The 26,176-nt window shown below is 29.2% G+C and overlaps 2 protein-coding genes across 3 annotated transcripts in view; both read right to left on the bottom strand.

Moving 5' to 3' along the window:
- Nucleotides 1–268: 268 nt before the first annotated feature.
- Nucleotides 269–26,176, bottom strand: part of rictor (rapamycin-insensitive companion of Tor) — a 38,435-nt gene continuing 12,527 nt past the window's right edge. For both annotated transcript variants that reach the window (XM_014421089.3, XM_014421088.3), the window contains 18 exons: nucleotides 23,774–23,982; nucleotides 22,701–22,790; nucleotides 22,392–22,602; nucleotides 21,343–21,512; nucleotides 15,782–15,935; nucleotides 13,517–13,742; nucleotides 11,488–11,585; nucleotides 10,877–10,961; nucleotides 10,452–10,584; nucleotides 9,986–10,078; nucleotides 9,654–9,757; nucleotides 7,632–7,755; nucleotides 7,455–7,561; nucleotides 7,251–7,376; nucleotides 3,939–4,028; nucleotides 3,096–3,194; nucleotides 2,885–3,011; nucleotides 269–861 (listed from right to left, as the gene is read on the bottom strand). In XM_014421089.3, the coding sequence (XP_014276575.1) occupies nucleotides 660–861; nucleotides 2,885–3,011; nucleotides 3,096–3,194; nucleotides 3,939–4,028; nucleotides 7,251–7,376; nucleotides 7,455–7,561; nucleotides 7,632–7,755; nucleotides 9,654–9,757; nucleotides 9,986–10,078; nucleotides 10,452–10,584; nucleotides 10,877–10,961; nucleotides 11,488–11,585; nucleotides 13,517–13,742; nucleotides 15,782–15,935; nucleotides 21,343–21,512; nucleotides 22,392–22,602; nucleotides 22,701–22,790; nucleotides 23,774–23,982 (2,448 nt within the window). In that variant the 3' untranslated portion in view covers nucleotides 269–659. The remainder of the gene's footprint in view (nucleotides 862–2,884; nucleotides 3,012–3,095; nucleotides 3,195–3,938; nucleotides 4,029–7,250; nucleotides 7,377–7,454; nucleotides 7,562–7,631; nucleotides 7,756–9,653; nucleotides 9,758–9,985; nucleotides 10,079–10,451; nucleotides 10,585–10,876; nucleotides 10,962–11,487; nucleotides 11,586–13,516; nucleotides 13,743–15,781; nucleotides 15,936–21,342; nucleotides 21,513–22,391; nucleotides 22,603–22,700; nucleotides 22,791–23,773; nucleotides 23,983–26,176) is intronic.
- On the bottom strand, nucleotides 19,999–20,918 carry LOC106681001 (spermatogenesis-associated protein 17). The gene has a single exon (XM_014421095.2). The coding sequence runs from the start codon at nucleotides 20,835–20,837 to the stop codon at nucleotides 20,091–20,093; it is 747 nt and encodes a 248-aa protein (XP_014276581.1). The 5' UTR covers nucleotides 20,838–20,918; the 3' UTR covers nucleotides 19,999–20,090.

Genomic DNA, 26,176 nt, shown 5'->3' with positions numbered 1-26,176 from the left:
TTTCTAAACCTTAAATTTGGGTTGTTAATGAATTTTCCAGGCAAAAATGGGATTAAATAAATATTAAATTCAATTTTTCTCATATCCTATTTATAATATAATACTTTCATCCACTCTTGTCTTCAAATAATAATCACTGAAACCGTTACAAAAGTTTTTCTACTCGGCGATGCTCTATTAATATAGGTTTGTGATTGATACTACATATAATCAGAATGATTTTTTTTTTTTATTGATGTATAAAAATACATAGTTGTTATTAAATATAATAAATTGCAATATACAATTTGATCACAGACAGAATGATTCAACTGAAACCATACAACTATACTTAAGGAAATAGTAATAATAGCTAGGAACTTGTAACAAACTATATAATACTCAATTTAAAAAATTAATTATTTGCCATAAAAATTATAAATCTCAGTTTTGGCTAATGGGTTCTAAAACAAACTAATTTTATTTGTTATAACAAAACCTTATCATTAAAAATAGATAAAATATTCAATTATTTACAATACCATAAAAGAGGCAAGGTAGTATTTAAAACCATTCGACATGACAATATTTTCATTAATTATTTACATACTGTGATACTAAAAAATTGATATTAAAATAAAATACATAATTAAAATATACACAAAACTGGAGAAAGAATGTCAGCCTTCTGCTTTGACTCTTCTACTACAAGCTTCTTGAAAAACATCTTTCACCTCGGACCAAATCTCATCAAAGGACGTATCAAATAGTTCATTTAAGAAATCCCTGGATGCTATCCGTACCTGGCAAGTCGAAAGGACATAACAAACATCACTAAACACACATACATCTTGAAATAGATCACCATGAGCCTGCTTGATTCTAGAAAAAAAAAAAAAAAAGTTAGCGTTAATGTGCTAGTAAAAAAAAAAGATAACAGTTTTTAAAGAATAGTTTTTGTATTGAGATTATAGGGTTTATTATATGACCTGGTCAATTATCCTACAAATGGAAGACATTTTTAAATGAACTGTGACTAGTCAAAAATTGGCTCTTGATAATGGCCTAAGGGCCGAATCAGAGGATTAAAATAAACTTTGTTGAGAGTAAAGTGGATCATTGAAGTTGGTGTTATTATTAATTTAAACCACTCTCAAACAATTAATTGATAAATATATTAAATTAGTAACCTAATAAAGTAGTTGTTTCTATATATTATTATTATTATTAAATGGGCAACAGATCATGGAGGTCTAAGTCCTTGTGTGATGTATTAGGAATACATCACGCATTTCTTGACATGGTTTTTTTTCGTAGGGTGGGTTCTCCCACTATTCCACTAGGTCACTTCCACGCCTATTTTTTTTTTAGTGCCACCCATTGGCTAATGGGCCTCACAATTGCCCAGAGGGAGGTTGTAAGAGAATTTTGCATTTTCTATATAAAATATTTTTAAAAATTAATATTTTATTAATATAGATATATATGTATATTTGAAATAGTCTATAGTATTAGAACTTCTAATAGTTTTAAAACTTCACTGAAGAAAAAATTTAAACTTGACTCATCCACTTGCTGTTGGAAAAAAGCAATGGTTGAATTATAATCATAAAAAATACACAATACGTGATTGGAAGTTATAATTCGTACAACTACTGATAAATGACACTATTTCAACATTTTAAATACAAACATATTTGGTAGAAAATGTTTCCTAGTTAATGGATCTTTTAGAGCTATTCTTCTGGAAGGCCTTAGGTGAAATAATAATCCCTCATAGTTTCAATTGCAACATTGCTGTCCCTGCAGCTAACTGGTTTTAGTAGCAGATACTCTTCCTTAACTCGAATCCCATCCCCATCATTGTTAGTTGACAAGATATTCTGAACAATGTCACTATCTTTTAGTACTTTGCTTGTAGCGAAAAAAAAGTCCACCAGCATGTAATTCCTGTTTTTTTTTTTTCTCCTCTACCTTTAAAAGCTTTTTCTAACACCATTTGAGCAAACCCAGGTGATTTTTGTATCTTATTACCGAGAATTTTTTTAAAAATTATGTTAATGTATGGTCAATCTTTCCTATTAGAGCAGATCCCCACATCCAAAGTTTCATTATAACTGAGTATTTTATAAGCAAATTATACTTTCATCATTTCGAGTTAATTATATTTTTTTAAGTTTTGAGTTTTAACAGTTTTTGTTCTGAATGTGTATCTAGATATTGACAAAGAAGGATATGGAAATGTCTTAGATATCAAAATTTTTGAAAAGGTATTGATCGGTATAATAGAAAAAATATTATTTATGTATGTGATGTACACAATTAATTTTTTTAATAATTCAACTATAAAAAAATTATAAATAAAATCATTTAGTTAAAAAATTATCAATTTTTTAAAAAATATTTTCATTCATGATATATTAAGGAACTACACAAGCACACATAGATTTAGAGTACAACAGTGGAAGCGTAGAATAACAAAAATTAAAAACACATTATAACATAATTATGAGAGATAGTTGACCGTGGATGATAAATGAGGAGAAGATGGTTGGGGGTGCGGTCAATGAAACACAAATAAGTATGATTAACTTATTTTAATTCTATCTTGTAAAACTATTCATTGTATGTGTAAAATTATTTTGTTTATACTTTCTTTTATATTTTTTATTTTTCTATACTTACTGTGGTTGTTATCTTGTTTTGTTTTTAGCCCTGAAGAAGGCTAGAAACTCTAGCCGAAACGTCGGCACATTAAAATAAGTTAGTCATACTTATTTGTATTTCATTGACCGCACCCCCAACCATCTTTTCCTCATTCACATTATAACATATTTAAAAATATTTTCAAATTGTTTTTCACTAGATAGATAAATTATATTTTTCCATTTTAATTTTTACTTACTGAAGCAGAGATTGTTTACAAGTCTTATGTAGAATTGGATTTGATAACTGCTCAACCATTCTTGTCAATTCACTTCTGATAACTGCTCTACTTTTAAAAATAATTGGCATTGGTTTCTCCACTATACCTAAATTAACATACATAGTATTAGCATTATTATACCTTAACATAATCAAAGAGGTTCTAAAATGAAGACTAATGTAATACGAACTTTCTACATCTGATGCAGAACTTTCATCACCGCTATTATCATCCAGAGGTTCTTTCTCGAGGTCTAATTCTCCATCCACCATATACTGCCCTTCCGATTCTAAACATACAAAGTAATTAAAGCATTACAAATAAACATGTAAATAAGAACATACACACATGAATATGGAGAAAACAATGAAATAACTTACAGATATACATTAACCTTTTGGGAACAAAACAGATTCCAGGATAGGGCTTGGTCGCTAGTAATACCTCATTTTTCAACAGATAAATTGAAAGCTATGTGGTGATGATTTGGAATAAAAGTAGGAGAGACGGCCCCGGATCTGAAAACAGATCTGGAACCTATAGCAAGGGTGGATGTGTGGAGTCACTGGGTCGGAAAACCGATTGGAGAGGATTGAGTAGTTAAGACGTCAAGGAAATTGATATTTATGATTGTACAATTCTTCCCAGAGGTTAAGAATGATCAGAGAGGATGAAGGAGATCTGGCGATAGTCTTTCAGAAAGGTAAAGTAGCAGTTTTTGTTTATCACTTTACTTTTAATAATGTAAAATAAATTTTACCATTGTATAAAATGATACTCGAACAATTTTTTCTGTGTTTAATGATGTGTTTAATAGACAACACAGTTAGATTAATTTAAATAACATAAATTATTACAAAACCATAACATAACATATACATTTGTTTAGTTTTTTAGCCCTAATTATGTATTGAATTATTTTTAAACCAATTGTATAGTCAACATCAATTTTCGTAAAAGGAAGCAAAGTTTGATTAGCTACTTTTGTGCCAACCTGTACATACAAATATAGAAAAGAGAAAAAAAAACCAACCTGATGTGTTAACCATTGTATTATGAACACACTTCGGCCCAAGAAAACATATCTCACGATGAAAAGAAGGATTTTTCAAATCGTTGAGACCTGAAAAATAGCCATATAAATACAAATTAATCCAATATATTAATCAAGTTCAACATGAATGTAGAAAAAAAGGTAATCAGAAAATCACAACTATTACAACACACTTCATTAAAATATTGATATCTATATATCTATTTATTTAATATTTATAATAAACTGTTTTATTCATCACTACGGGGGTTAAACAGGGTAATAATAGTAATATTATAATAATACTATAATATAATATAGGTTTTAATAACCCCCATTGTACAAATAATAAAAATGTTCATTTGATTGTACTACTCATTGCTAAAATTGTATAACAGTAATTTAATTTGTTCTTCATCAGTTAAACTCAATTTTTTATGACCCATTTTTATTACTCCACCTTATATGTAAAATAAAATATTACACAGTGATCACTAAAAACTTTTTTATATAATAGAGAGATTATTTTTCATTTTTTATTATAGGCTAATTATTTTTAACTTTTGAATCCATATAACATACATATTCATGGAGCTGGTGACCACAATGTTTTGTACCATTATATATAAACAACCAACCAATCCAGTAATCAACAATTACGAAATATGACCTCGGGTTCAGAATCATTGGCTCCATGAGCTTCCTTCCTGCAATATACACCCTATAACTAGCCACCGTAGCAAATCTTTTTAAAAAAATAGAATGAATACACATAAAGCCATATTTTTCGTCCAACTTGTTTTATAAAAGACCTTTGTCAAAGAACTTGTATAGTCTAGTACCAGTATAAACCTTGTAATTATAAAAATCTTTGAAAAGTTTCAGCTTGATATTAATAAGCCAAATTTTCATAAAAACAGCTCCCGAATTAATATGTAACCATGGTTTCCTCAGTGCACCTTAGTTATCTGACTACTAATGATAAAAACTTCATTATGACACAAACTATAATAAGGAAAGAAATGATAATTAATAAAAAATTATTCTCAATGAGTATTGGATAATATAATTGTTCCAGTTGAATAATTATTGATAAAAAATGTTTTGTTTTTTAAAACATGAATGAAATAAAATATTTATTATTTTTATTTTATCTTAATGTTCAATTTAATAAAAATAGATTAAAGCTCATAGATGAAAACTGTAAAATGATACAACTCATTTTTTATAGTCCAATTTTTTTGTAAAACAGATGACGATTCACCAACTTATCATCAATAAAATTTAATCTGATCAGTTCAGATCTATTCACTTAAACAATTAAACATTTATAATTTTATAGACAAAAATTGAATATTCCTTTGGCTCATTGATTAAAAAATTAAAAATTCTTCTTCTTTCTCATCCTCCTTAAGTGCCTTTCAGTGTGGAGGAGCATCTAACCACTTGGTCCACACATCTCGGTCTATGGTAAGCATCTTCATCTGAGCCAGCGCTTTTCCTCTTTCCAGACTTAGTCATTGGATATTCCCATATAGCTCCTTTTAGGTTTGCCTCATGGTCTCCTACCAGTCGGCCTCACCTCTATACTTTTTCTTGGCACTCTGTCTTCCCCCCATTCTACAGACGTGTCCATACCATCGGAGCTAGTAACCAATTTTGAGATGGAAATAGTTGAGCATAGATTAATATGAGAACATGGTCAGGGGAGAGGTCAGAAAAATATACACAAATAAATTAAACTTAAATTATTTGAGCCAAATTAATTAGTTTGATTTATTTGTTTATTTTGTGCTAACCGCACCTCTTGACCATATTCTCTTCAGATTTTTCTTTTATTTTAAACTTATATTAAGTAAAATGCTCAGTTGTTTGAATAGATAGATCTGAAGTGATAATATGAAATTTTAGTGGAGATAATTTGGTTAACTGTTATCTTGAAATAATGGACTGCTCTATCTCTTCTACTTTATCTCCTAACTCCTCTGATATCATTCATATTATATCTATACAGATAAACACCTTTAAACTTAAAATATTACTTAAAGTAAAATATCTATTATTTAATCTACAATTCTTGACTAATACTTTATATATGAAATTGTTTAATAATGAGTTTTAGATGGTATAGAATTTCATGACTGTACATTTTGTTTTCAGTCAAACTGCCTATAAAAAACCTTTAATTTAGTTATTGCACAGATGTTTGGGCCAGTTTGTAATGAAAAACTAAACTAAACGCCACTTTGATTGAAAACCCAAACATAATAGGTAAAAACCAACATATGAAGTTGATTTTATAAAATAAAATAGTACCAAAAAACCTTTTCTTGACCGTACCCTCCAACCAACTTCTTGTTTATAATTTTTATCAAGGAATTTAAAGTTTTACGTTAATGCTAAGGCTTGAGCACATCATTTAAAATTTGGCTACTGTTAATATGGAGAATTTTATCACGATAATAATAATGGAAGGGAAAAAAAAGGTGAAAATTTCTCACTTATACTCTTCTTATATACCTAACTGAAAAAATAACATAGCATGTTATTACTATAGATGGATATATAAATAGTTATTACTATTTTTGGAAGAAATAACCATTTTTATGATTTCTTTCATTATTTCATAATTTGAAAAATGATCTGGCCATTCTTCCCATCTTCAGGTTCATTGTTGTACCAACAAAATATTACACCATCAACATTTTTAAAATTATACAGTAATTTCAAATAAATAATTTAAGATTAAGATATAATAATTTACAATTTCAATATAATTGAACTATTTACACAACTACTTTACAATTAAATATTAATTTTTACAAAATTTAATTTAAAACTGTTGATTATACAATATTTTGTAAGCAGAACACCAAACTTGATAATGGACAAACTGTCCAAAACATTATTCAAATGACGAATTAAAGAAAGAAGTTATAAAAATGGTTATTTCTTTTGAAAAAAGTAATAAAAATAACTAATAAAATCTTTTGAACTTTATAATCAACTTAATAATATAATTTATAAACAAAATAACATAATATATAACTCTTCAATAATGAAAACAGTTTAACCATGAAAGTCTGTTTTAGTTAGGTATAATATTAGACACATGATGTACTATTAAAATACTTAAGGTGTCAATTACTTTAGGTAATATTCAAGAGTTTCTAGGAAAAAATGGGTTCAAATTATACAAGTGACTAAGACCATGACTTTGAGTAGTGACCTTTTCAATGTTAATGCGAAATATGTTTAAAAATATACATTAATTTTTAAAAAATAAATGAATTTAGGGTTACAAATAAATACCTTGAACTCGAAGATTTTTCGATACGAATGACACATGGTTGTTTAGAAGATTTTTTTCTTCTTTTAAGAAAAGAGATTCGATAGAAACTGGAAGGGTGATTCCCATGTGAAGAGGGATCGGCAAATCTAGATACAGGTAGATTTCAATACAGAATTCATAGACAACTTTAAAAAATAATCACAAATAAAAGAAAAAAAAATCACCTGGCCCAGAAGATTGTACTGAAATAACATCTGGTGTACTCTCATCTAGAGTGGAAAAATCAACTTCTTCTTTCATCTCTGGCTCGTTCCAAGCTCCGCTATTTAGCCTAAAATTTATTCCTAAACATTAGTTACTAATAAAATATATAATTAAAAAATTTTTATATTAAGACTTACGCTGGTTTCTGTCTTATAACAGGTGACATCTGCTGTAATTCACCGTATGTTATTAAACCAATAGGTAGGGCAGCAGGTTGTCCCAAAGATTTCAAAATGCTCTGCCTACTTCCTCTCATGCTGCCTAGGCAAAATAAAGTAGACAAAGTAAAGTGAACTATTTAGTATATATTCTGACACTTTGCAGCCCTTTAACTAGAATGGAAACCAGCTGCAGAGGGCAGGGTAGACCAACCTACCCGCAAGCAGCAATTATACTGTCTGCTGGTTATAATCCAAATATTTACTAACATTTAATTATTCAAAATTAGTTATAATTAAAAAATTAAGTACAATAAAAGGGAAAAATCATTAAAAAAAAATTTGTTTTTATAATAGTTAAACCAATACATTTTTTTAAAATTCGGTTTTATAGGCTATACTGATCATTTTTTTCAAAAATTTCCATTTCTAAACAAACAAAAAAACCTAAGTCAAAGTTTTTTACATCAGAAATCCTCAAATTGAGGGTCGCAAATGCCAGAAGTTATATGGTAGTAATAGTCAATTTTCTTTGATCATTAGGAATTTATAAGTAGGATAAATTTTAATATCAGGCCTCCTTGTCTATACTACATCTACCAATCCTCTAACACTGAATATGTCATTGATTTCGGCAACATCCACTGTGTTAGAGATAACTAAATTTTAGTAAATATCCTGTTTAGTTATTTTGTATATAGCTTATAACTTATAACTTAAATAAAAAACAAACATAAAATGTGAATTTAAAAAGATGAAGAATAAGGGAAATAAATTAACGAACAATGATTGAAAAGATTCTAATATTGTTTTAAGATCAAAACGACTGGAAAATACTCCTTAATTTTCTTTTAGTAGCTTATTAGCTTTCAAAAGTAAAAAAATACTCCCACTTGGGTATTACTACAAAAGATGAGGATTACAACTAAATAAATAAAAATCAATATTTTGAGATAGTAAAGAGAATGAAACACTACTTAGTCACATAAATAAATCTTTACCAAAGAATCTTTTAAAAGCCTAAACATCTTGTATTTTTTGTAACCAAGTCGATAGTTAATACAATAAATAGTTAAATAATAATAATAATAATTAATAAACATTATTATTAATCTTTAGGAGTCGGGTAGCTTAGTGCATACTAACTCCTTGGACCCAAGTTCAAATCTCGCTGTGTCAGATATTTATTTATTCTGTTAGTATACCCATTAGTCGATCCTGTGTTTGGGGTCCTGTATGTATGGGGACCCTGATGCATACTCAGCCTCTATAACAGTGTTTACAACTGAGGTTTCACTTGCCACTTCCCAGGGGTTCGCGAAATAATTTAGTAATGGATCATTCCACACCAACTCAACACAGTTTTGAACCCTAACATTTCAGATTATTCTTCAATTTTGCGTTGGATTGGTGTAAGTATCCTAGTCTCTCTTAACTTTTCCTGAAAAGACGGAATTTAACACTCTATTTGTATCAAATGATAATGCAGGGTTTCAATCACTTGACTACTTCTACCTAAAGGGTTCCACCATCTGCCAACTAACACCAAAGGGGTTCCACCATCTCTCAACTAGCACCAAAAGGATTCCTCTACAAAAAAAATTGGGAACCATGCTCTATAAAGTTGGTAACCTTCATTGGGGAACAATCTGGCGATAGAGTTTGATCTTCAACAAATCACCTCCTTACATTATTAAAAAAACTACTTTACAAAGTATGGAAGCCTGACCTTTCAGGGGTTGTAGTGATTCACATTATTATTATTAGTACTAATTTTTATTAAGATAAAATATTCAATAATCATTTTTTGTTATAACGAACAACAATTTTTGTAATACTTGCATATCATATGGGAATCTAATCAAAACTGGAACTGATTAATGCTAGTTGAAACCCTAAATGTACGAACTAGAAATAAGAAGAGTTGGTTATTGAATGAGAATTTTATTGACAAGCAGTTATAAAAAATTAAAATGTATTTAACAATTTTAATAAATATACTTCTTGAAAAAGTTGACATAATGCTGGCTCTTCTCGTGTGAGGCGGATGATAAGTAATCAAAGAGCCAGTACTCGGTATAGGACTTAGTGTGTGTACTCTTTCACTGAAAAATAAAATTACAAATAAACCAAAAAAATTCAAATAAAAAAATTATTTATTTATTTAACACAGTTGTGTTTAAAAAATACTTAAATTGAATATGTGACGAGAGACTGCAAAATTATTTTTCTTTTAAAGGTAATCATTACAATAGATAATTAGAATTTATTTAAGTAAATTTATTTAACTTAAAAACATGATAATTAATTAACTAAGTGGTTCAACGAATTACCTGATACTGTGATGCCTAATGTAAGTATTGGAATCACCACTGGTACTGCTATCGGTATAGCTATTGGATCTGCTCTTTCTGCCTCCTTCGTATCTAAACATTTGTAAGCAAAATAATTAATCTGAGTTGTTGCTACAACAACAAAAAAAAGTGCTGTAAATTATCACATAATGGTTAATTGTTAATTAAATCATATCCATTTCAAAATAAAATCAAAACTATTTTTTTTTTGTCAGATGTGCCACTATTGAATCAAAGGAGCACTTTCTCTGCTAAGAAATTAGTTCAAATTAATCTCTCAGTGAATATGATAAGTTAATTAGTTAATAAATATTAGTTTCATTTCACTTAATAAAAAGCAAAATAAATTTGGCACTTAATAAAAACAACTTTTACTATGGCAAGGCAAACAGAAAGTGCATTGAACCATCAAATGTAATCATATTTAAGAACATGGTATTTTTACCTGGCATAATCTGAACTATCGCTTTGCTCAGCTTTGCTCTCACTGTAACTGCGGTTGTGATAGATAGCTGGAGTACAGGTGTTGTGAGGAAGAGTTGCCGACCTTCTTTCATGGACACGCTGTGTTCTACCCCCTATATATAATAATAATAATACAATAAATAGGGTCAGGAAATAAAAGCATTATTATAATATTTCTAATAACAGTTAGAACTGCGTTGAGCATTTGATTATATGATATAATTAGCATAATTTGATTATATGAAATAACGATGAAAGCTAATTAACATAATTTGATATGACAGTTCTAGAAATTATTGGGTAAGAAGCAAACTTCTCTTATTCTATAATTATTCAATTTATTTTATATTTTGGAACAAAATTTTATGAAAAAGAAAAATTTGAAAACATAGAAAAATTTCCTACCCGTCAAACTCCAGAACGATTCTTCTCCTTGACCATCAACAGAAAGAGTTTCCTCTGGGAGGTCAAAAAGTGGACTTTTTTCACTCTAGAATAAAAATATAAACATATAAATATAGACAAATACCTAAAAAAATTAGGAAGTACTAAGCTCAGACCAAACTTTAGATACGGGGGTTTCCTTAAAGGTTGATATTGCGGATTTGGGAAGCGATCAGTGGACCGGCGTATTGGACTGATTGTTGGTATCAGGATCTAACCTTGTATTTATAATTTATTTAATTCAAATGTATTAAGGAAAAGAAGAGTTGATATCTATTGTAAGTTTTCTTGTACAGGTATAGTAATTAATTAATAAAATAATTAATCTATTCACAAGATACAAATATATTGTTACTTTTATGGTGATATCATGTTTTACATACCAATAATGAAGGCCTACAACACAGGTTGAAAGGCCTGTGTACAATAAAATTCAAATATTATGCTTACTGTTTGCATCCCTCTTCAATGAACTTTTATACTATGCATTACTTGCTAATTTTTTGGTGTTTAATTAATTTAATTTAAAAAATATAATTAATTTTTTATATTAAATAATGAACAAGCAGTACCTCATTGATGGTAACTTCATTCTCAAATGCAGGGTGCACAACACGAGGAGGAATCAAGGGCCATCTCTCATGTCGGTTGTGACAGACACTGTACCATCCTGCACAAACAATAAAAACATAGGATGAGCAAAATGATAAATTAAATTATTCTAAATTAGCTATACATTTCAAAATTGGTAAATTACAGTATGAAAATGTGGTAGAAAATCAATAACCAATATTTTTTTTAATATGTCATAAATAAATACAAGTAGAAAATTAATTCATTGTCAAAGTTTATTGACAGCTTTAAGGATGTTTCCTACCTTACTCTGGGACATAACTATTAAAATATTTTTAAAAATGCACTAAGAATTCGTGCTTACTTTTGGAGTAAACTAGTTGTGTATTAATTTTGTTCTGGAATTTACATTAATCTGAAATCAGTTTAAATTGAACTGATGGTAAAGTTAATAACAATACTAGAATAAACTTCTGTTCCAGCCACTATTCTTCATATTACTTCAGTAACTATCTATAAATAAGGTTTCTGTAATATTTTTTATTATTCATGTATTATCCACATTTGAATTTGAAGCCAGGGTGTAATCCAAAAAGCCTTCATATTACTTCAGTAACTATCTATAAATAAGGTTTCTGTAATATTTTTTATTATTCATGTATTATCCACATTTGAATTTGAAGCCAGGGTGTAATCCAAAAAGCCAATAAAAAAAATCTAGAGATGAAGTTTGGGATTGGAGTTCCAAATCTATTGTCTATATTAAATAATGAACAAAATTCAATTATAACACTTGAAAACTAAAAATATAAAAAAGTTACATTTTAAATAAAAAGATATGTTAAGGTGCATTGAGACTATAACACACAGAACAAGATAGAAGAGAGTAAATCGCTATTATAAGTTCATTTTGGTCACTTTTAATATTCTCAAAGTTAACAATGATAAAATTCAGATTAGGCAAAATAAACCCTTAAAACATTAATATTTTTAGAAAATAGAGAATAAAGAAAATGGTGTACGAATATCTCAATTAATTCAAATTTAAATCCATCTCATTTTAGAATCCACAATATGATATAACTATTGCCATGTACATATTTGACATACGCAATCATACATAACTGCAGTGATTGCAACACTATGAAATTAAATAATTATATTTAATGAATACTATCTCATTCGCTGGTTGTAAAAATGCTTTTACAGTTGTGAATAAATTAAATAAAGTAAAAAAAAAAAATTAATGAATAAAAAATATTCTAAAATACAAGGATATAATCAGAATAATCTAAATACAGAAAGTCTTGAGTTTCTAACACCAGGTGCCGCAGGGTCACCCACGGAAGAAAAGTGCAGAAACAAAGCAGCTATCATGAAGAAAAGAGGAAGGGATATAGCTCTGCAGTAGATACCAGGCCATGTTGGCATAGACGGTAATGAGCAAGCTGACAAGTTGGCTAAGCTCGGTTGTGCAGAGAACCAGCCTGTTCTACCACTTTCCTACAGAACAGTAAAATCAATGATAAGCTCTTATTGTAAGGACAGAACAAGCGTTAGACACAAATTTCAAGTGGAGGGAAAGAAGTGGGAGAGCCTACTGCATAAGGATAAACGAATCCCGGCAATCTTAGCAGAGCTGAGAGAGTGGCTTGTTTTGCCTAGTAACAGGACATGATCTGCTCCAAAAACACCTCCATAGAATTGGCATCGTAGATTCCCCGAAATGTTCTCTATGCAACATGGGAGACATGGATGGAGACCATCTTTTAACGTGTATTGGTCTAGAAGATCTTCAGCAGGACGTGGACCAACTAAGAGGAAAAGTAAAATTTTATTGGGCTGTAAGAGGGAAAATGGCGTAATAGCCCACTTCCTGTAGCGTAGGAAAAAAAAGTTTCTAAAAATATTGGTAAGCAACTAATCATTTAACGTTTTCATGGAGACAAAAAAAAAATATGATTATATCTAATATTTGTCTCTTTTTGAGCTTTGGCTGTTTTATATTAATTCTGAATTACAACTTACCCAAAGTCTGAAGTTTAGAAACACCGTGGGGTGATGTAGCAACATTACTAACTGCAATGATTGCAACAGCTCTCAAGCTGTATATATCACTGGTTGTGGCAATACGGACCATATGATAGACGATGGAGTCATCCAAAACACTGGCTATCCCTGAGAGGGAGTACAGAGCTGTTTTCACTTCCATCAGTTCCTCATCTGTTTCAGGATCTCTAGATCTCTCTAAAACCTTTGAAAAATTAAATAGTATAACAGTAAAATATTACAAGAATAAATAATAAAATACATTTAAAAAAGAAAAATATTTTCAAATTATTATATATATATATAAATAATTGACCGTATAATTTCAAATAATGAGGAAGATGATCAAGGATGATTTTTAAAATTTAAAACACTAAAAGTTGGAACCATTTGTGTAATTTTTTTAAAAGTTTGTGTAATTTTTTATAATCTTATCATTGTTTATTTTACATTAATATTATCTTATTTCTTCTTTTCTTTTATTTGTATATAATTTTCTTTTCACTCATTTTTACATAATTCTAACCCTACTTTAATTTATCTTATTATCTCACTATGTCAAAATGTTTCTGGTTTTTTTGTATCTTTTTTAGTCCTGATGAAGCTATACAAAGTGGGGTAAAACATTGGAACAGAAATAGTTTTTAACTATTTTTGTTCTATTTTGACCACAACCCTGACCATATTCTTCATAATTTTCAAATTATATATGGCTACATAGCATAGCTGAATACCTAGACTTCTTCTGCCCCTTCAGCACCAAATGACACCATGGAACAAATACATTGCCAGACTTTTTATAATGAAATGTTATAAGATCATTTGAAAAGTTTTGCTGTTGTGAGATTTTCTTTTAGCAACTCCTTTCTTTCTTCTTATCCTCTTTATTCATTTTAACAAACACAAATATATATACACAGTAAATACATATATCCAGGCAAATAAAACTCGAGATCTCCTAGGTTTTTTCTCCTAAAAGTTTTCATTTATTTACAAATACAATATTTTGGTATATAATTTGTTTAAAATAATTCTTTTTTCTGCCCAAAAGGCATTTTAAGGATTCAGGAGAAGTCCACTGTGAGCAGATTGCCTTCTATTATTTTTATTCAAAAATTTTTTTTTTCGTACCCTTCATTAAGAATAATAACATTAGTACTTCATACATACATAATACATTAAATGTATTATGTATACTTTAGTGTATCTTCTCTCTTTGATTGCCTTTTGGCATTATAAGGTGTTGATGTGAGTCTAGTTAAGGTAGTATAGTCTATCTGTAGCCTAAACCATTTTTTAACATCTGTAAATATTAAGAAGGATGGATATCCATCTTCAAAGAAATAGAAATATTAATTGTTAATAGCTCCTCTTAGAGAAATGAAAATTAGAAGCACATTCTTTCCTCATAAAGTAATCTATGGAACCTGGATATCCCATTCTGGTAAACACAAAATCAAATCAACCGTTTCATGATATTATCAAGAAAGCAGACATATCTACTAAGTTATGTACATTCTGTTATATTAAATTATATTCATTAACTATATATTCTGGGAAGTGCTAAATATGCCAGAAAAGCTAATTAGGATATGTAAGGCCCTAATGAATGGAGTTGAGTGCATGATAAAGGAGCAGGTTGGTCTGTCATTCATACTTTTTAACCTCATTTTAAAAAGCTGTGTGACACCTGTATTAAAACAGAACCATAACAAAAACTACATGAGAAGACTAAGATGGAGATCATAAAGCTTGCATGAGTCATCCTGATAAACAACGTAAGAGGAAGAGGTACTGTGTAGACCCAGACGATGTGGATGACCTAAACTCTATTAGAAAGATGTAGTTTCCCATGATGCTAGGATCCTACTAGATTTTCAGGATTGGTTGATTGTTGCACAGAATCATAACAATTAGCTGAGCCTGATCATCGAGGTCTTGATCTAAAAGTGGGTGTGTAAAAAAAAAAAAATGAGTACTACAGGCTCAAGTTGATCTAGGGCAGTGGTTCCTAAGCTATTTCAATGTGGCACCCATGTCGGAGAAAAAAAATTTGGTTTTTTAAATATACATTTAATATTTTCAAATTATGGGTAAATGTGCTTTTGTAAGGAAAGTGGGATAAGGGTGCCTTAGATGTCTAACACTGCTTATGATATAATTGATACCAGTGAAACTAAATAAAAGTATTTTAAAAATTAAAAATAGCTATTAACAGAAAACAATTTTCATAATTTAAGTTACCTGGATCAACTTAGCAACATGAGGATCAGCAAGAATCATCGCAAGTCCTTGTTGATGGCATGCCAATTGTTGATAAAGATGTGGAGGTAAGAATACTTCTTTATTCCCATTGGAACATTCTGTAGCTAGAAGGCTTTCTACGATTGTTACATACCTGTAAATGGAATAATTTAAATTCTAGAATTTATAAAAAAAAAATAAACATTCATCAATTTTAATTAAGCAAAAAAAAAAATTTTAAAATAAAATTATTAAATTTTGGATAAAATAATTCCTAAAATTTTATTCATTTTGACAATAACATAAAAAATACACTTCATTAATACTAGGCACCAAAAATATTACATAAATACGTAACAGGGTTTAGTGATTCTTAACCGAGTATTCAATGAAAACCAATTCATCTTTCTCCAAACCTCCCACCTTCATAAAATATGATTCTAAGAAACAGACAAGTTTTGTATTGAAATCACCAAACTGTCTAAAAATTTCATAGTTCATGCAGGTTAAAATTTACTCAACATAAAACCTTTAAAAACTGATGAATCTAATTTAATTAGATTAATATAAGTAGATATAAATTTCTGTGTGTTGTTTGCATTATACAGCTTTCACTTATCACTATTTTGAGTAGAAATGAATTTCATTTATATTTGTTAATAAAAGTAAAAACAGATTATTGTCATGAAAATACAAAAACATTTACTTATAAATTCAATTTATTTTTGCTTTTTTTGTCACCCTCCACTACCTCCTGACTTGATATGTTAAGTATTAATATTTTATAAAATTTTTAGCTTTCCAATAGATATTAAACATCTATATTATAATACTTAATTTGATAAATTTGTTTTTAACCTGAGAATTTTTTTTTTTTAATACTTTAGTTAGTTATCAAATTATTTCATAGTTTAGATTCATCTATTTTCTATTACTACTAACAGTAATTGATGTAAATGACATTAAAATAAAAAATTAAAGGTACTATCTTATTTGTATTACATTCTATATAATTGTTAGAGTATATAAAATATTTTTATTCTCTATCCCTCAACCTTTATCCTTTTTCTTACCTTTCCATATTTACCACCCCACAGTTATGACTAATGTCCTCAGTTCCTGTCACGTTAATGCATAATCCCTTATTACCCACTTCGATGAATTCAAACAGTACTTTCTCAATAATTTTTACCACATAATAGTATCCAAAACGTGGCTTAAACCCTTTATTCCTTCCTCCCAAGTTTCTATTCCCAATTACGCTTTCTTTCGCCATGATAGATCTGATTGCACTCGAGATAGTGTTGGGTTGTATATGCATGTAAGTCACAAGATCAAAATCTTACTTTGTTCCCCTTCTCTTATCATTCCTCAAGCAGAATACATGTTTGTTGAAATTTCAATCACATCCCTGTTATTTGCTATCATTTATCATTCCATAGTCCAACTCGTTTCCACTTATTCCAATATTATTATCATTAGTGATCTTAACATCAATATGCTCTCTCAATCCAGAGATAAATCCTTTCTTATTGACGTAATCTTTACCTCGTTCCTTATTCTCCAACACATCACACACAATCCTCTGACACCTGGTTAGACCTCTTTATCTGTGACTCTCCTGTGAAAATCCTTTCCTCTTCCCAGCACCCCGTTCCCTTCCTCTCATCTCACGATCTGATCAAAATATCATACCACCTACCAGTCAAATGCTTTACTCCTAAAATCGTATCAGACCGTAATCTGGACCTCCTTTCCTATGATTCTCTTCAACCTGACCTTCATTCCGTCCAGTGGGACATAATACACTCCTATAACTCCATTGACCTTATGGTATCCACCCTCACTTCACATCTGCAATCTATATTAGACACCTATGGTCCTCTCAAAACCCGAACCTTATGCCATCCAACCACACCTTGGCTTACACCAGAAACAAAGGCAATGATAAAACAAAGAGAAGCAGCTATACACAAATTTCTTCGGACCTGCCAGTCTGCAGATTATACACAGTTTAAACTACTCCATAATGCAACCCAATCAGCAGTTCGACATATTAAATACCTTCACATTCAACACGCCGTCTCCAATTCTCCCGATCCTAAATCCAAGTGGAAAATACTCAGAAATTTATTCCTACCAGAATCCAATAACCTCAGCTCTCTTCCAACCTGATGATCTCAACAGCCATTTCACATCATATATCATGCTACTGATCCATCAATCTTTCCTGATATTCAAAATAACACATTCAATGCAGAAAACTTCTTTTTTTCCCACATATCTTACGAAGAACTACTAGCCACCATTCTAAGATCCATACGAATGATAACAGACCGGACAACATTCCTGTTAAGTTGATTAAATCCTGTCTCCCAGTCTTTATTCCCATACTTTATCATATATACAATTTTTCTTTGAAAAACCGCTTTGGTTCGAGCATTAAATAAAATCCCAAATCCTTCTTTACCTAATGACTTCTGCCCTATTTCTCTCCTCTCTAACCTTTCAAAACCGCTAGAATGCCTTGTTGAAAACCAACTTTCAAACTTTCTAGAAGAACGTTCCCTCATCAATCCCCTCCAATCCGGCTTTTGATTTCGCATTTACAAAAGTCAGAGACACGGCTCTGGTCTTGGATCCAACAGTAAGATTTGAGAGTAATGACCTCGAACAGGAAAGGGAAAAAGAGGAAATATATGAAAAATGCATCCCTTTCCTTAAGGAAAAATTCCGCGAGACCTTCGGAGAGAGAGTTCACCGTGAGAGGTCTCTGGTTTGGATCTTGCGGAGCAATACCAGATAGAACAAGGAGTTTCTTAGAAGGACTAGGGGTTAGCATTAGGGATATTGCGATTTTGGCAGAAAATATTATTTTGGACTCCCTAGGGATCATATCATAGTTTATTCATTGTTTTATTTATTTATTTTAGTAGGTGGACCTGTCGATTTGTGTGTTTTAACTTATTTTATTATTATTTTTATTTATTTATTTATTTTTTTACTTATGTATCCAATCTAGTATTTCTTTTAACCAACTTTTTATTATATTTTCCTTTCAATCTATGTATTAGTTTTGTTTTGGTAAAATGTATTTATTTATTTTTTTTACTGTAAACTGATCTACTGCTGTGACTAGTATTTCTCTGGTTTGATCTCACACTGCCGTCTGATGATAGTGAATTTGTTTAGCAGGTCACTGGGGAGAATCTGAGAGAGGGAATTCGGGAGAGTGACTTTGTCGATCAAATGAAATAAAAATAGTGAAGTGGAATGGAGAAGAAGGGAAAAGAAAAAAAAAGGGATAAATCGAAATCTTTGCATTGGTGTGTACAATGAAATTTGTAATTGTAAAATAAAACTGTGGGAAAAAAAAAGTTTTCTTTCTACTTTATTATACCATGTAAAAATATGTAATCAACATAAGTCTGATCACGGATTGATAAGTAAGCTGTGTAATGTAGCAACCCGATGTATTTGGGCAGCATGAATGAATAAAGCATTTCTCTCTCTCTCTGTTAATTATTGTTGTTCATTTTTATCTTTTCAAATTCATTATTTTATTATATTTTAATTTTATTTTTATTTTGTATTTTACTTTAAGGTTCTAAAGCCCATTTTCACGCCTGTATATTATTGTAAGGGATCAATCAAAGTTTAGCATTTAAGTCATTCATGCTGGATTTCAATATATATAGATATAACAAGTTTAATCAAATCTGTTAACTCATTTTTGATAAAATGGTAAAAAAGAGTAACATCTATCTAAAAAAAGAAGTGACTCCATTAAGTTGATTTTGGCAAAAATGTTGCTTTCACATTTCAGGCATATGCATGCAATTTTCATACAACTTTAAGATTTTTGTTGAAAAATTGGACTCAAAATTTTTCACGATCATAATACTTCACCTTAACAATATTTTTCATACGTAAGAAAGTGAAAGTAAAAACATTCCTCAATAGATCAAAAACTGATTTATCTCACCAGACCTTTAATGACGAAAAAAGTATTAAAGCATATATTAAAATTATCCAAATGAACAGCTCCACCAACTATCTTCCAGGAAATGTTTGCAGAAATTAATGCAATTTCATGATGGGCATAAGTTAAATACATTTTTTTTTAAAATCATAAATGTTGAGTAAATCAACATTTTTTTAAAAAGACTATTAATTAGAATAATCAATATATTATTTCTTTATTCAATTGAATTCTATCACACGTATGAAAAATTAAAATATGCTGCATAGAATAATAAATACACTGAGGTTGACACTAGATATAATTTAAATTTGTGAAAGTTCAATATCAAAAAACAGCAGGGAGTCTCAAGCAGTGCCTCCCACGCCAAGATTTTTCCCATTTAGTCATATTTGAAAATTCCCTTCTCCAGTCGAAGCTATTCTTGAAATCTAGAATTTTTAAAATGTACTTAACTCTTTCATCTTTTAGCCCCTCCATGAATCCTCTTATTAGAATTTGCTTCATGAGGTGTTCAATCTTGGACAATTGTGTGGTACCTTGAGTAGAGTAAATACCAGGAATAGAATAGGTCCTCACCATGTGATGTGTTTTAAAAACAATGTATACTATCCAGTTCATTAAGTCCTTTTCCTTGATGTACTTTGAAAAGTCTGACTCCATATTGTGGAACTTATGCATCTTTTTGACAAGGTGTTCATTTTCTGCCACAACTTTTTTTTGCCATTCTTTGAGTTTCTTAAAGTCGAAAACCTTCCTGACACAATAGCCTCTCCAATAAGACTGTATAATAGTAGCATAACGATTATATTCATTGTGAATATGGGTAATGAAATAATGATTCACATAATCTTTTTCAATCTGCCTACCTAAATATCCCCTGTAATACCTCTGAATCACAATGGCAGCTTTGTTCAGTTTTGTCATGTGATTTCGTGTTAAAAAGCCTCTCACCCATCTCTGTATTGCAGTTGCGGCTTTGTACTTGACCAATAGGCAACAATCTTCAATAAAACGTTGCCTATACAAGTATTCATTAAGCGTGTCATCAACATTATTAAGGCCAATTTCCATTATAAGAAGCTAATATTATATATCTTAGTTAATGAAACAATTTACCTTAGTTTAATTAAATCAATTAAACATTCTCAGACAAGCAATATATTAATAATAATAAGTGAAATTATAATGATAATCTTTTGTTTTTAAAAGTGATGTTAATAACAATGTAAAACACATTACATTATTAAAAAGTTTTAAATAAAAACAAATATTCTAACAAAACATGGCATTTGGAATATAAAATTTTATAAAATAGGCTGAATAAAGAGGGAAAAGCAAAAATATGAATTAAATGCTTATTAATCCGTAGAGCGGGTAAGACCGTTAGTATCAATCTTGTCTTAAAATAAATAAACAAGTAAAAAAAAAATTAATCCATAAATTAATTATTGTAAAATAAGTTCAATAACAAGAAGTAAATGGATAATGGGAAAAAATAATTTAATATGGAAAATAAAAATGGCCATGAATTTATTAATGTATAATGACCACATAAAAAATGGACAGCAAAATATACCTGTAATTGTAATGAGTTCCCCATTTGGCAAACTGGCCTTCAACAAAGTTGGCCTGGTGTAGAGCCTGAAAGCCTTGTTCAGTTGAAAGGCAACGTATGAGGAGGAGCAAGCCGCTGTCCCCGTGGCGCAAGAGACAAGGCTTCTGATCTACTATTTCCTCAACATACTCCTAAAAAAATGTTCCCCGATGCAAATTAAGAAATAATTGCAACTATCATTAAATTTAACTTAATTTTTAATTTTAAAATCTATTAAATTATAATAAAAACCAATAAACCCTACTAAAAAATTAGTAAGAGAAATATCATTTTACAATTTTTATAAATAGTTTATAATAAATTTTCTTCGTTTATGAAGGTCTTTCAGTTTTATATTCCCATTTTACTAAAAATTTGTTGTAATTTAATTCGAATTTTGGAGAGAAACAAGTTTTCTGTTACTTATGTAGCACAAATCAGATGGGAGAAAATTGACAATTATTTCTCATGAAAAGTTTATATTTCAATTATTTCTTCATATTAGACTTATTTTGTAATTCAAGATTTAATGTAAATTATGTCACTCACTATGTCATTTCATTTACATTTTATTTATTTTGTTAATTTCAATCAGTTTTTAAATACAATTATTGATAATTTTCTTTTGTTACTAGTTATAAGTTTCTATTATGTTCGTAATCATAATTTAGTTTTTAAAGTGTCTCATATTAAATTTTTAACATACATGCTCTTAACATATTGGCATGCTTAACATATTGCAGTTTCTAATTTGATGTTAATGGAATTGAAGATGTTATTATTTTTATATCAATTTGTTTAATTTTTAATCCCTCCTTCAATTTCTTTCATAGTTCAGAGCTCATAAAAAGGCACCTCAGTAGTATATATGATAACTTTTATTGTCTTATAGCATAACTAAAGTTTTAGTTCAATATTTTATGTTTTTTTTTTAAATGTATATTTTACAATTTTTCACTGCATAATCTGCAGGTTTTGACTAAATAAATTCTAGACCTTGCTAATAAATAAATGTGTTCAAAGATATATACCTTGCAATATGCTGCTTCTTGTAATGTATCGAGAGCAGTTTGGGAAACATTTCTATCTGGGTCACCAGCTTGACAAACAATCAGACCAATAACAAAGTTCATAAGTGATTTATTATGACCAATTCCAATCCTTATCAGGGTATGCAAGATTTTTGTAGCATACAATCGACAAGAGACAGACTTGGATTCTAAGCTGTACTTCAATATTTTCCTTTAAAAAAATAAATAAATATATAAATAGAAGTCCTAACAAAAAATGTTGGTAGATTATAGTAAAAAGCACAATGAAAGTATAACTGATTAACTTACCGAGCCATTTCATCGTTAGAATAATCTAATGTAGAAACAATAAGTTTTATGTAGCACTCTTGATTAGTTGTTTTTACCAATTCTAATAACCTAAAATCGAATAGAAACCATAATAAATAATAAATGGTTTATACTTTGAAACAATCAAAGAAACATTTTTTTTAGGAACTTATATGAACATATATATTATAGATGAACCAAAAATTCACAAACATAGCACAATGCATTTAAAAGATAAGATCAAATATTACAGAAATAGACTTACCATTTATAGAATCATTAAACCAGTTGATTATACCAGATCAAGAGTTATTTATTAATGATGACTTTTAAGATAATTAAGAAATCAATATAACATTGAAAGTAGATAACTCTGGCACTAGATGGGAGAAAATTGACAATTCTTTCTCATGAAAAGTTTAATGTTTCAACTATAATACGAAGACTTATCTGATATACACATACATTACAATATTTTATGAAAAATAAAAAATGCTAAAATATATGTGTTTATTTTTTGTGTACTTTTAAAAAATAGTATAAAGAGGAAACACCTACCCTTGAGTAAGCCTTTAAATCAGATTTTTTAGAATTAATAAAATGAGTATCTGAAAAACCTTTCCAAGAGGAATCCATTAAGTATGTCAAGGAAAACACATTTAATAATGCATAAGTGAATATAGAAGATGGAATCTGATAAAATTGATATGGGACCAACTAGGTACCAATTCACACAATCGCTGAAAATTTTATCAAAAATTGATAAATCATTTGAATGGATCAAATGATTTATCAATTTTTGATATTATGCCCATTATGCCCACAAATAAATATTACTCATTAACAAAAATATTATTACTGATAGACACGCAAACATATTTGTTCTATAATATCTAAAATGTAAAATTTGAGTGAAATTTTCAATGCTGAGAACTTACAATTTTTTTTGTTTCCTGCATAAAAACAGAGTGTATCCTACCTTCAATATGGGGGGAAAAGAAAGTATTTAGTTAGAACAAATATCCTCAATTAATAATAATTATTCTTAGTTCAATAACAATACAATGACTTACTGCTGATATATTCTAGCTTTCTCTAATGCTTTCCTACCGGCAGGAGCTCTAGTGAGGTGACCGATAAACAGGAAATAATCTTGACAAAGTGAGCTAGAGATATTGACTGGAGAAAGAAGGCAATCATGGGCTGATTTTGCGGTGGTGATGTCTTCTAACTGAAGGCGTATAGCACCTAATAGTTCCAGCAGATATTTGTGGCTATCAGACTAAAACAAATTAAAACCTTTTAGTGATTAAATATATATGTAGAGCTACTATATTAAATAAAAAGATATTAATTTATAATAAAGATATCAATAAATTGAGGCAGCAGCTACAAAAAAAGGACATTTAATGTCTAAGATCCTTTTTTAAGAGATTTCAGTTTTAGAATTCATGATACCCAAACCCACTTCATTAGTTTCTAAGTGGAATCATGATTTTTTAAAGCTCATAGAAATGTTTGAATGAGAGAAGTTCACAAACCTTTTATTCAGAGACCATATTAATTATGGTTCAGTTTAGATTTTGTTACTTGTTTTTGTGAAGTTTTTAGAAGAAAAATGCTGACGAAACAATTATTTGTTTTGAGAGAAAATATTGTAAAAAGTTTTGAAATATACTTTAATAGCATTTTATTTCAAAAGTATCTGATTCTGATAAGAGGAAGTGTAATGTAAACTAAGCAAATATAGAAAGGTAAGCTTATCAAACAAAGATGGGGGAAAATGCAGGGAAAGAGTTTCAAATGAATAGCCAATGTTTTCAAAACCACAACAGTATAATGTATTTAGTCTTTCACAGCAGGAAAGAAAAAGTCAGAATAAGATGTATATTTGGCTGAGTGGTTATGGTTAATTAATGGTTTTCAAAACAAATTGTTTTTTACTAATGTTGAGTATGTAGTGTATGAGGCAGCCCAATGCAGTTGGACAGCACAACATTTTTAATAGAGTATTTTTCTCTTTATTTGTTAGATGTGTCTTTTTTCATTCTTTATACCTTTTGCAAATTTATTTTGTATGTTCAATAGAAAAAGGATATTTCTATAATAAAAAGGCTATTGACTCTTTTTATCTATGGTTCCTTGTTTTTACAATTTAAACCACAAGTCAATCTAAAATAAAGAGTTTTTCACACCCTACCTCAGTAGCAAATATTGATACCACAAAGATGAGAGCCGATTTCTTATATTATTAGATCATTAACAAAACTCCATGTGTTAATTTCTAAGAATATGGTTTACAGCTAACATCACAATTCAATTTTTTTTTTTAGCTGAATTAAGACTGGTGTTGAACGTAAAGCTTATAATTCTAGATTGCAAAACTGTCTTAATATGCTAACAACACCTAGTGTGGAAAACAGACTTAATTCCACACTTCATCATACCAGATTAGAATAAACGTTCATGGGCATGAAATAAGTTTTATTTAAAATTATGAAGATGGTCAGGGGTGCGGTCAAAAGAAAACAAAAAATAGTTATCAACTATTTATATGCTGACGTTTTGCCCCTCTTTATAGAGCTTTATCAGGGGTGAAAAAATACAAAAACAACTAAAAAGTATTTTGACATAGTAGGATAATAAGATACAAAAAAGGTAAATTAAGGTAAGATTAAAATTATGTAAATATAAATAAAAAGAAAATTATATACAAATGAAATGAATATATCTTTATTATATTATCCTTTCTATATTTTCTATCGGTATATATTACTAGCTATGTATTCTATCATTTAATTTATATTTAGTTGTTCCTAAATTAGATAATTCTTATAATTATTATTATTATTATCATATTTTTAAATCTGTTGTGTATTTCAAATAAAACCGTTAATGGTCACCTCCCCTCCACTCAGCATTCTTCCGATTTTCTGCCAAAGTTTCAAAAGCTCTCAACTGGAAAAGGTGGGTGGTCCTGATCTGTTCTTTACTCATTTATTATTATTATTAATTTTATTTTTATTTATTATTTCTCGACCTCTATTTAATCTCAACTTACTTCTTTATTTTCTGTCTTTTGGTGTGTTAAATTTGGTTTTCTCATATCTACTTTTCTATTCATATCTAATTTTAGATGTTATTACATCTCCTGTTCATTTTAACCTAATAATTGCATAATTTTTTTTTTATATTCTTATCATTGTCTATTTTATATTAATACTATATTATTTCTTCTTTTCTTTCATTAGAATATAATTTTTTTTTTTACTTAATTTTAACTCTACCTTAATTTACATTTTTTGTATCTCAGTTTTTTTGTTTTCTTTTAATCACACTCCTGACCATCTTCTTCATAATTTGAAATAATATGGTATATATGTATATGTATATATTTATAAACGAAGCGGGATGATAGCTCACTAACTTCAAGGATCCGGGTTCGAATCCGATTGTGATAAGTATTTATTCTGTCA

This window comes from Halyomorpha halys, unplaced genomic scaffold (genome assembly GCF_000696795.3).
Source record: "Halyomorpha halys isolate HHAL.00 unplaced genomic scaffold, Hhal_1.1 Scaffold303.1, whole genome shotgun sequence".
In the NCBI taxonomy this organism is placed as follows: Eukaryota; Metazoa; Arthropoda; class Insecta; order Hemiptera; family Pentatomidae; genus Halyomorpha; species Halyomorpha halys.
Note: the sequence above shows the minus strand (reverse complement) of the source record. Positions and strands in the feature narration are given on the sequence as shown.

Coding starts and splice junctions, on each gene's coding strand:
- LOC106681001 (XM_014421095.2), bottom strand. CDS start 20,837: ATGGAAATTGGCCTTAATAATGTTGATGACACGCTTAATGAATACTTG.